Source organism: Ceratotherium simum, chromosome 17, assembly GCF_057802395.1.
Source record: "Ceratotherium simum simum isolate JZ-2026a chromosome 17, ASM5780239v1, whole genome shotgun sequence".
NCBI classification, from domain to species: Eukaryota; Metazoa; Chordata; class Mammalia; order Perissodactyla; family Rhinocerotidae; genus Ceratotherium; species Ceratotherium simum.
In genome coordinates, this window is record NC_141916.1 from 53056982 (window position 1) to 53069246 (window position 12265).

General features: G+C 35.5%; 1 protein-coding gene across 1 annotated transcript; it reads right to left on the reverse strand.

The window, feature by feature from the left end:
• Nucleotides 1–36: 36 nt before the first annotated feature.
• CLEC4E (C-type lectin domain family 4 member E) lies at nucleotides 37–9112 on the reverse strand. The gene is made up of 6 exons (XM_004438826.3): nucleotides 8515–9112; nucleotides 7575–7667; nucleotides 6460–6549; nucleotides 5337–5488; nucleotides 4584–4699; nucleotides 37–3344 (listed from the first exon to the last, which is right to left on the reverse strand). The coding sequence occupies exons 1-6, from the start codon at nucleotides 8549–8551 to the stop codon at nucleotides 3194–3196; spliced, it is 639 nt and encodes a 212-aa protein (XP_004438883.1). The 5' UTR covers nucleotides 8552–9112; the 3' UTR covers nucleotides 37–3193.
• Nucleotides 9113–12265: the final 3153 nt, after the last annotated feature.

Here is a 12265-nt window from a genome sequence, read left to right on the forward strand (position 1 = left end):
TGTGGAGAAATTATTGAATTATCTAAAATTGAAAAAAATCAAAGCGTTATAGTTTAAAGTGTTTTTAGAAACTATTAGAAATAGAAGCCAATCTATTTAGTAACATGGAACTCAACAGAAGAAGGAACATCTAAAGAGTTGACTATGGTTGCCTCTTGGACATGGGAATCAGGAGTTGGCTAAAAACAGCTATTTTTAGTTATAATCCTTGTAGAAGAATTGTTTTTTTTTTAAGGAATGTACATGTATGTACATTGTATGCAAATTTTTGATGTAATTAATCATATTGACTTTTAAAAAGAGATGCTTAAGCATCATTTAATAGAATCAATAAACCATTTAGTGTAAAATATTTAACAAATAAGAAATAAAAACAATTTTCTACAGAGGGTCTACTCCAAACCTACAGCAATCATTACACTTAAAAGTAAACCATTAGAAGCATTTTCTTTAAAGTCAAGAACAAAACAAGGATGCCCACTACAGCAGCTTCTATCTAAACATATATTGGTAGTCCTAGCTAGCTTAGTATGATCAGAAGAACTGGAAAGGGAAAAAACAAAACCATCATTATTTGCAGACCAGAACCGTGCAAAGGAAATACAACGCAAGTCAAAAATATGAGCCATATATGCTTACATTTTCCAGTAACTACATCAAAAAAGTAAAAATAAATTATTATTGTAATAATTCATTTTATTTAAACCAATATATCCAAAATATTATCATTTTAACACGTAATCAATATAAAACTATGAGTGACATATTTCACTTTTTTTTCAAAATAAGTCCTCGAAAATGTGGTGTATTTATTTTACAGTTCCCAGCATACCTCAAGGAGGACTAGTGTTCAGTGTGCAGTAGCTATGGTACTAGATACCTCAGTATACAGACAACATAATTATCTACAAAGAAAATGTAAGGGAATCTACAGCCAAAGCGTTAAAAAATAACAGCAGAGTTCAGCAATGTTTCTGGATAAATTATCCATATACAAAGATCAACAATATTCCTGTATAATACCTGCAAAATATAGAAAATGTATTTCTATATCAAATATTACATTTGCCATAGCAATACAACTGTAAGACACCCAAGAATAAACTCAACCAAATGTGCAAGTTCTATGGAGAAAACGATGAAACTTGGTTGCAAGACCTGTAAGCCAGCCTGCTAGGGATCGTCTGTGTGCTCCACCCTGCGCCGCTTCTACGCGGCCTCTCTTACGCGGTGCTCCTACTTGGACTCAGACGCCAGCGCTCCTCACGTTAGCTCAGGCTTTGACACTTCAGGCAGTCTGCGCCTCCGCCGGGATGTACACACATATATGCGTACATATATATGCATATATATATTTTTTCATATATATGTATAAATATTTATCTTCCACCTCCTTGTCTTTCCATCCTTTTATCTAATTTTTGAAGTCAAAAAAAGTTTTCTGGAGTGATGTTCATGATAATTATTTCTGCAACTTGATATTTAGATGTTTTTCACTTTCATCTTTATGCAGTCGTACTCTTTAGAAATGTTTGATAATGAATATGTACCATTTTTACAAAATGTAGCAGAGTGATTTTTCTTTTAAAAAAATTAGGGGCCCAAATGCTAAAATTTAAATCTTAACAGTGGTTTATTTTGGGAACATGGTCTAGGGAATATGGGTGATTACTTACTCTTTTATTTTTTGTAACTTTCTGGGTTTTCTGGTGCCTAAATATTTGTGTAGCCGCATTTATAAAATATTATATTTTAAAACAGTTTCAACTGGATAATTTACTTCTCAAACAAGAATTTTCCAGATAAATAATTTAGGTTCCAATGATCTTTAACCACTAAGCCCTTAGCAATTGTTTCTTTTCTTGCCAAACTTTGAAGACCAAGTTAATTGTATAACTTAAATGATAAATATATGGTGAAATAATACACACTAACATTTTCATGTCTTTTAATAATGAAATAAAACTCAAAATAATCAAATTATAGCCACCTGCAAGGAAACAAAGATGAAAAAAGCAAGTTTATATTTTTCAGTGTTTCCTCATTGATGTTTATGATTTGAAAAAAGGGAATTAGAAAGTTGAAGATATACTTATTGGATTACTTTTAGGTTGAATGACTTTTGATTTAAAGGTGTATTGATTTCAAAACCACAGATTGTCACTTATGTCTGGGGGAAATAAACATTTGTAAGGAAAGCTAATATATTATATTTACTTGTTTAGTTGAATTTTCCCATTCAATAATTACACATTAATTCCAATGTATGAATTTTGAGCGTCTCTTTATGGTACAGTCTGCAAGAAACATGGTTATAAAGCTGCCAAGTTATTTACATATTCTTGTATAACCTTATCAGTATTGATAGAATATTATGCAATAAATGAATAGTCTTGAGACAGGAAAATGTCAAGCTGAATGTCTCCTTAGAATAATTTGACTGTTCGACTCCGGATCTAGCTGAGCAATAGACACAAATTCAGGTGAGATCCAGTTAGTCAATGGCAGAGACTAGAGAGAAAAGGGAGTTCCTGCAATGAGTGGACTGGATCTCAGTCGATTTGGAGCTAAAAGTTAGCATAGCCTTTCCCTAAGAAGGTGCAATAAAGGCCTTTGGCAAGAAAATTTACATCAGTCTTTCGAGCAGAAATAAGTTCCATGGCTTGAGGAAGTTTCTTGCTCATTGTAGAGAAGAACATAGTGAGGATATATGCTTGGGCAGGGGATAAAAACAGTATGAAATCAAGATGAGAAGACAGATTTTTCAGGAGCTAGAAAGAAGAGGAATTGACACAGAGCCTGAATTTAGGCAGTTGTTCAAAGGCACTTTCCAAAATCTCCTTTGCTGGACTCCGTACTTGTTCTATGTCCTTGTAGTTTCATATACTCACAAATGAAGCAAATGTACCAAAAAAAGCATTTCTTTCTTCTAGCATTTGCTGGAGAATTGCTTGGTAAATTCTGAGAAGTCCTGAGACTAATGTAAAGAAAAATGCACTTCAGTTAGTATAATGAATTATGACATTCAGAACTACTCATTTTTATTTATATCAGAGCAACAAACACTTGTGAAGTCCTTAGGAAGTGCAGTGTACACTTTTCTTGTGTTGGAGGCGAGGCTGTGTTCATGCTCTTGTTCCTCCTCATTTATACATTTAAGTTCTGCCTTCCGTTCTTAGAGGTTTTTCTTTGTTCAAGTTTTAATTTCTGGCATTTCACAAATCCGAAACTGACGGAAGAAACAGGGCACATCATTCCAATTTTGCCTTGAGTTTGAAGAGTCTCTTATGGTGGCACAGTCCTCTACTGTAGCTAAGTTGTTGGGCTCCCCTATATCCCAGAAGCTGAAAGAGAGCAACACGGGAGATTTTAAATCTCAGCTACAGGAGGTAAAGTGACCTAATATGTTAGGTGAATTACATTTGTGTTATTTAACTTCACACCAACTTTGTGAGGTAGATATTATTATTATTATTATTATTAATTTTGTTGAAGAAGATTTGCCCTGAGCTAACATCTGTGCCCATTTTCCTCTGTTTTGTATGTGGGTTGCCACCACAGCATGGCTGATGAGTGGTGTAAGTCCGCGCCTGGGATCCAAACCTGTGAACCCCGGGCCACTGAAGCAGAGCACATCTAACTTAATCACTGTGCCATGAAGTGGGCCCTGTGAGATAAGTAGTATAATTTCCATTTTATTGATGAAAGAAAAGAATCTCAGAAAAGCTCAATCATTTGTGTGAGTCATAGAGTTTATGAGTAGTGCAGCCGCACTGGCTCTTTCTGACTTTCTATTTTGTCGTGCTCCCTCATAGCTTTAGACCCAGAATGAGAAGTTATTGGAAGGATTGATATCCTGATAGATTTGTTCCCTTTGCATTCATACCCTGTGTCATGTTTTGTTCCCTTTATTCTACACAGAGTTTGTATTAACTTAGGTGCATACTTGAATGGTGTTACAGTGCTATAGTGAAGCAACTTTCTAAAGTATCAGAGCATCTGGGCTATACTCTCAGAACTGATTTAACCTCCTTGGCCTTTAGTTTCCTCAAACACTAAGTGAAAGTTAATAATATCAGTGTATCTCAGAAAGGTGTAATTTAGGTAAAATGAAATAATGAATGAGATAAAAACTTGGAAAACTCCAAAATGCTGTGCTCTAATGATGTAAGGCCATTATTAAGGAGAAAAGAGATGTTATGAAGGGAGTTCCTGCTTTCACTCCATAAGAATCTGCTATCTTTCCCAAATCACTATTTTTGTCTCATTCACTACAGTTTGAGGGCATAAGACTCTGAATTTCACTCTCCGTCTCTGCTGCATTTCTAATGAAATTAGTCTTCAATTTTAATCCTCTTCTCATCTTCATCTGTTATTTCCTCTTTATTCTTGAGATAGCCTTAGGAAATGAGAGAAGTAGATCCTCATTCTTTTCTTTTCTCTCTTCTTGTGTCTAATATCACCAAGGATGGACCTGAATATATCTCATGGAACAGAAGGAGGTTCTGAGAACTCCCCTCAACAGTGGTCTAACTTTAGGATTTGGGGTAGTGGTACAATTCTCCTACAAGAAGAAAAATTACCTCAGCGACTCTGTGAGAGGTGTGCCATCGACCCATTGCCATTGACCCTCGATCACCTGGTCAGTCAGTCCAATATAAAACTCTTTCTCTCTAGGTTTCTCGCGGAAAAGGAATTCCTATGGAAGATACACAATCAAAAAATATATCAGTGATTTCAATTCTGAACAAATGTTGAAGCTAATTGTTATTAAAAGAGATAAAGTAGAATCTGGACTAAAGATGATAGATCAAGGCCCTGAAATTGTAACGTCATGGAGGATTATCTCTTGATTTTTTATTGTGACAGAAATATACATAATATAAAATTAAACCAACAAAAAAGAACCTTCAGCAGAGAAGGAGATTCTCAATAACTCATTCAAAATTTATCTACTGTTATATGTAGCAAAATATACTGTATATATCTAGCACAAACCAGTACTAATAGTAGCTTAAAGATAATAGACTTTCTTTCCTTTGTTCATATGACATGTTTGTAAATATAATGGTCATTCTAAAATGAACTCCCAATCCTTTTTTTCCTGCCTAATAAAGGACCTGAACATGGAAATTCCATTTTTCTTGGACTCTTCTGGTAATGAAAATAAATTAGAGTAGGTGTTGACTTACAGAAATAGTAGAAACAGCATACATTTTAGTACATTCATTTAACAAGTAGTAATGCGGGCCAAACACTGTACACGTGTATGAAGAAAGGGATAGATCCTGTGAAGAATGTTACATTGATGCTGGAGGAAGCTATACTCCAACTACCTGCTCCTCCTGGGTGTTGATAACCACCAGATGAGCTCCCACATTTGAGCAGTTTTTTAAACTTGCTGTCCAGGACATGACGTTAGTAGAAAAGAAGTAGCAGCTAGATTGAAAATGTACCCAGTTCAATGGACAGCAATTCTTGACTGAACCTAGGAGGAGAAGTTTCTGTGAGTGTCCCATATGAACTAAGTAAGAAAACGGAAACCTTCATCTGGACCCATAAAGTCCACAGTCAGAAGCCTTGGAACGCTTTGGTCATGTCCCACATCTTACTATCTAAGACTTTAGATAACTCTTATGTCAGTAAACACAAACAGCAATTTTCTTGTCTTTTGAGACATAATCCTTATTTTCTAGATGTCGGTGCCGGTAAATGTAACCATATATACAATCTATCTTAGGTAGCTATTGATATAGAACCCTATTATCTGTTCTTAGACTGCCAAGGTCGGAGAAAGTTATGCATTTTATCTGAGTGACCTCTAAGCAACCATCTCTCATGTTGCCCAAAACAATGACCCTCAAGAAAATCTTCAGACTGGTTGTGCAGATGGGCTAAATTTCTTAGAATTACAGAATTTAAGACTTTGAAGTTTATTAAAAATAAATAGTCTAATCTCTCTCAATTTAATGGTGAGGAAATTGTAGCCCAGAGAAAATAGTCATTTTCTGGTGTCAGGTAGCATTTTGCTAAGTCTTGGAACAGGACTGTATATAAGAGTATAGGGAGTGTATTTCTGAGGTATTTCCAAATTCCCTACTCTATACATTTTTTTTTCTCTTTCATCTCATTTTGGAAGCAGGCAATAAATTAAAAAAAACAAAAGTGTATTCCCGGGATAAACTTCTACTTCTAGATTCACTGTTCAGACAGATACCTCAGATTTATTCTAAAAGTTTGCTATAATGTCCCCAAGATGTCCTGCCCTGAAGCTAATTGCATTTCCAAAGTTCTGTTCCTGTCCTCTTCCTAACTTCTCATCATTCTCTTACAGCACAGGCAAGATTGTACATTTTGTTTTTGAAACACAAGACCTAATCCGACTACTTTACTTATCCCAAAATCAATCCAGAAGCCAGATATGTAAATTTTGATGTTCAAATTTGAGGACTATTATACCTGATCCACCATTATAGCAGGAGAGCTCCATGAAATCCTCCTGTAGCTGGAACTTTTTCTCATCACAGGATTGAAAGATGTGATATGTCACTGTAAGGAAAGGGGCACAGTTAATGTTCATTACTCTTTTGATAAAAAATAAATTTTATCATTTTTGTACTTATAACAAAAGAGACAATAATTATCATAATATTTTCTTACTATTACATTTCCTTTCGTATAGATTCACTTACTCAAAGAAAGAAGAGGGCATTCACATTTCAGGATTTTCCTGATTTATGAGGATGAATGTACTTTATTTCAGGCCCAAAGGCCCAGAGAAAACAAATGTATTTGTACTCTGTCTTATGCCGAGTCTAACTCTTTCTACTCTGCCTTCCAAAAAGTGATTTGTCATGTCTCTGGCTAGGACCTGTGAAAGATGACATGAATGGAGCCATATTAAAATAGAGCCAGAGCAGCCATTTTAGAGGAATTGCCTTGCGTGTCTTGTTTTCTTTACCTTCCAAACTGGACCAAACTACCAAAATTCCAAGAAGTCAGTAGGGACAAGACTATTCTGTTTGAAAGGACTGGTGAAAGTGGACTTTTCTGATGACTGAATTGCTAACCCAGTTAACAAAGTATAAGTCTAGCCTTACCTCATCTAGCACTAATGAACTCTTCATTAATAAAACTTACCTCATCTTCCTCTCTTTTCCCCAGAAAATCCCTGAGCACCTCTCCTGTAATCGAGACACTATTTGGGTTTCTACCTGAATCTGTGCTCCTTGGATTGCAATTCTTTGATCCCAAATAAATGCTTTGCCTCTTAAACTGGTTTCTGTTTTTGTAGGTTAACAGACTTCATAGGGAGGGTTACACATAATGTTATGAGTACACTGGGAGAGGACTCAGGGCTACCAAGGAGATGAAAAATGTCTATCATGAAAAGTGTGTTAGAGATCACTGAAATTTGGTAAAAGTTTTGTACTAGTTGGGGTTTCTGGCTTGAGGAATAACCTGGAGATGTATGAGGAAAAAAGTGAATAGAAGAGAAGAGAATCCACAAGCAGCAAGGAAGAATTTACTCCTAATATTCACCAGGGAGATTGAATTTGACCTTCAGAACTCACCAACACATCTGGTGATAAAACAGGCACTGAGTAGTAGGATGGAAACCCCAGCAACAGTCCATAAGAACACTTGGGAAGAGAAGTATCCTTTTTCTGTAGGAAGAAAGACACAAACTTGGTCAATATTTCTTAAGCAAGATACAAAAGAGATATGAGATTCTTATTCAAACTTACTTATTTCCTTCCATTTGATTTGTCTATATTAAGTAATTCTAAAATTTCAGCATGCATCAGAATCATTTAGAGGGCTTGTTAAAACACAGATTATGTGGCCTCAGCCTCAGAGAGCTGCTATGAAACCAACAAATTCCCAGTTGCTGCTGATCTGGGGATCAGACTTTTAGAACCACTGGAGTAATCTTTTACTAATTTTATGACTCTGATTCATGAACTCAGACAGATGTGCCATTTTCCCTTTCTAAGTCATCCAATTAAAAAAATACTTTCATAATTTCTAAGATTTTTTTTTCTTCTTTCTCTATCTTTCTCTCTGCTTTTCTCTCTCTCACCATCTCTGTTTCTCTTGTCTCTCTCCTGCTCTCTTCTTTTCAGTGTCTAGTTTTCCAAGCCCTTTGTAGATCAATTAGATAAAACACTGACAATCATCTGGTAGTTCCTCTCCTCCTCCCTCCCAATACACATTTTACAGACGAGGAGAGTGAGCCCCAGAGAAATGAAGTGACTTGCCCAGCAGGGCACAGGGAACTATAGAAAGAGTGGGAACAGCGCTCTGGTAGCTCTCTCGAACTCCATCTCCAGCAATTTTTCCAGTGTAACATATAGTCTTCTAACCATTCTCTTTTATTTTTCTTTCTTTCATTCTCTACCTCTCTTATTTCACTTTACTGGTTACTTTTCTATCATCCTGTCCTTCAACATATTTATCACTTCTTTCAAAAAAAAAAATCTGTGAAAGAAAAGGGAGAGCTGCAAATTTTACCTGTGCATTGTGATGCAGGTGATTTGGATGAATTCATTCTTTCTCTTTCCTCCTCTCTCTCTCTCTCTCCTTCTCTCTTCAATTTCTGGATCCAGGAGTGTCTTGTTGGTAAGATTCAAGGAAAATGAATCTTGAAGGTTGAATACTTTATCTGTATTTTAGGAAGCTCAACTCTAAGACATAAAAATATTGTTAACTTGTTCTGTGGCTGTGTGTTAGGTCAGAATTTCTTTTCTTGCATAAGGAGGACAAGGGAATTTACTGGGCAACAAATCAGTCTCCACTCCAGGAAGCAACAAAATGGGGAAGTGATGAAATGTTAACAGAAATAGACTTACTGTTGGGAAATGTGATGGGCTTAAAAAATATTGTTTTATTTTGGTGGATAAAATGTCTCTTCTTTCTTCCAGACCTAACTCATCCCTCAGTTTTTCCTTGACACTTCTGGAACCTACCTCTGCACTCCCAATTTCACTTTCAATCTTCAATATCACACATATTCATTAACTGAAAAGGAGACAAACTCCAAATCGCCCACAACACTTAGCACAGAGCTGGGTGTATAGTGTATGTATTTATACCTTAGCAATGTGAAGGGATAAATTTCATCTTTTCATCTTTTATGTTTTTTCTTCCTCATGATCTAATTGCTCTGTAGATTTTACAACCCCTGCTTGTGCATGTACCTCCCAGCTGCGATAAGATGATAACTTTGTTCTTTTGAGTTCCTTAGGAATGTGATGACCCCTGAACAGAGAGTCTATGCTGATAGCCATCATCAATGAAAAATGAAATATCTGTTGTGGTGACTCCCAGCCTGTAATACACGAGGGTCAACATTCCTAAACCCCTCCCCTATTACCCACTGGCCTATATAAGTGCTGTAAGATTTTGTGCCCCCTTCAGACGGTTTTTTTGGACATTAGTCGGCCATCTTCCCTCTTGCTAGCAAGCTGTAATAAAAAGTCCTTTCTTTCCTACCACCTTGCCTCTTGACTATTGGCATGTCTTGCAGCAGGCAGATGAACCCCCTTTTGGGTGGTAACACTCCTTCATTTGCAGGTCTTGAACATTCTATTATTGCAGAATTATATCCGTTTTATCAAAGTGCTGACTACTAGGCTGTTTCACAGGTCCACGTCAGTTGAACAGCCTCATGTAGTATGACTATTTTAAAACTCAGCTCAATTCCTTACATCATAACACAGCTTCTGAAGCCTTAGAGACTCAGTAGATACCATGATTCTATTGTTCTGAATTATTTGGGTATTTTTGTTTTATATTGTAACTTACACTAGGAGAAATAAATTTGAGTGTCAGAAGAAGCAATTTCAATTAGATGTTATAATGCTTCTCAATCAAAACTGCAATGAGATATCACCTCACTCTCATCAGAATGGCTATTATTAAAAAGACAAGAAATAACAGTGTTGGAGAGGAAATGGAGAAAAGGAACCTTTGTACACTGCTGGTAGGAATGTAAATTGTTGTAGCCACTATGGAAAACAGTATGGAGATTGCTCAGAAAATTAAAAATAAAAATACCATATGATCCACCTATTCCACTTCTGGGTATTTGTCCAAAGAACATGAAAACACTAATTTGAAAAGATAATATACACCAGTATGTTCATTGCAGCATTATTCACAGTAGCCAAGACTTGGAAGCAACTCAAGTGCCCATCAATGGACAAACGGATAAAGATGTGGTATATATATATATATACGATGAAATACCACTCAGCCATAAAAAGATGAAATCTTGCCATTTCTGACAACAAGAATAGACTTTGAGTGTATTATGCTAAGCAAAATAAGTCAGACAGAGAAGGACAATTACTGTATGACTTCACTCATATGTGGAAGATACAAACAAATAAACACATAGATACAGAGACCAGATTGGTGGTTGCCAGAGGGGGAGAGAATGGAGAGTGGGTGAAAGGGGTAAAGGGGCACTTGTGTACAGTGATGATTGGCAACTAGACTTTTGGTAGTCAACACAATGCAGTCTATACAGAAGTTGAAATATAATGATGTACACCTGAAATTTATATAATGTTATAAACAATGTGACCTCATTAATAAAAAAAACAAAAAAAAAGATATAATATTTCTCTGAAAGCTTAGTTAGATATAGTAATATTCCATCTCCTTCCTTAAAAATACTTAAGAATAAGTTCAAACTGGTCTCAGTTGATTTGAATTCAAAAGTGCCAAGAGGAGTTAGTAATATAAATATATGACCTGGTAATCCCCACACCCAATGACTCATAGGTTTTCTGTGTGTTAGAATATATTCCTGTTCTCAAAGGGACTTTTCATTGTTTCAATACATTGGTCAGTTTCTTCTGCATTCTCCATTTTACAGTTATGTAGATTTATTAAAGAATGTCTAAAAATTATACATGTACATGTTATAAAATATACACTTTTTTTTAAAAGATTTTATTTATTTATTTATTTTTCCCCCAAAGCCCCAGTAGATAGTTGTATGTCATAGCTGCACATCCTTCTAGTTGCTGTATGTGGAACGCGGCCTCAGCATGGCCGGAGAAGTGGTGTGTCGGTGCGCACCCGGGATCTGAACCCGGGCCGCCAGCAGCGGAGCGCACGCACTTAACCGCTAAGCCACTGGGTCGGCCCTATACACATATTTAATATGTGTATTATCAGCAAATGGCTTTTGGCCAGTAAAAAGAAAGAAATTATCTAGTGGATAAATTATATGAATTATTAAATGATGAATCATAATGACCACAGTCAATTATTTATAAATTATGGTCAATCATTGATAATCAACATTAACAATAATAAACAATTATACATTAATAATTTTATGAATATGCAATTAGCTAGATATTAATAATTAATAAATTAATACTATTTACCAGGCAAACTATGTATATCTTTTTATCCTTTGCTTTATCACTTTTTCCCAAATTATAAAAATAATATTTTTATGGTTAACGATATGACAAGAATGTGACAAGTAAAAAACTTCCCATCTATCCTTAGCACGCTCTTCTAAAGTCAACTACACTTAATGATTTCTTGTATATAATTTGAGATATTTTTAACATTATATAAACGCAGTTTGTATAATATATTTTTTATTCATTTTTATGCACATAACATCATACTGTGCGTACTTTTATGTTTTGAAAATTACCTTTATATTCATCAATGTATTTGGACATCTATCTTCTTAATTCTTTTTTTATGCTTGTCCTAGCATTTCTTGTCTTTTTTGTTGTTGAGGTAACGTTAGTTTATAACATTATATAAATTTCAGGTGTACACCGTTATATTTCTATTTCTGTATAGACTACATGATGTTCACCACCCAAAGACTAATTACCATCTGTTGCCATACGCATGTGCCCTTTTACTCATTTTTCCTTCCCCTACCCCCTTCCCTCTGGTAACCCCCATCCAATCTCTATATCAGTGTGTTTGTTTGTTTGTTGTTGTTGGAGTTGTTTTTATCTTCCACTTAAGAGTGAAATCCTATAGTATTTGATTTTCTGTCTGACATATTTTGCTTAGCATAATACCCTCAAGGTCTATCTCTGATGTCACAAAAGGCAACATTTCATCTTTTTTTATAGCTGAGTAGTATTTCATTGTATATGTACACCACACCTTCTTTGTCCCTTCGTCCATCGATGGGCACTTAGGTTGTTTCCAAGTCTTGGCTATTGTGAATTATGCTGCAATGAACATGGTACAATATCTTTTGATTTGGTGT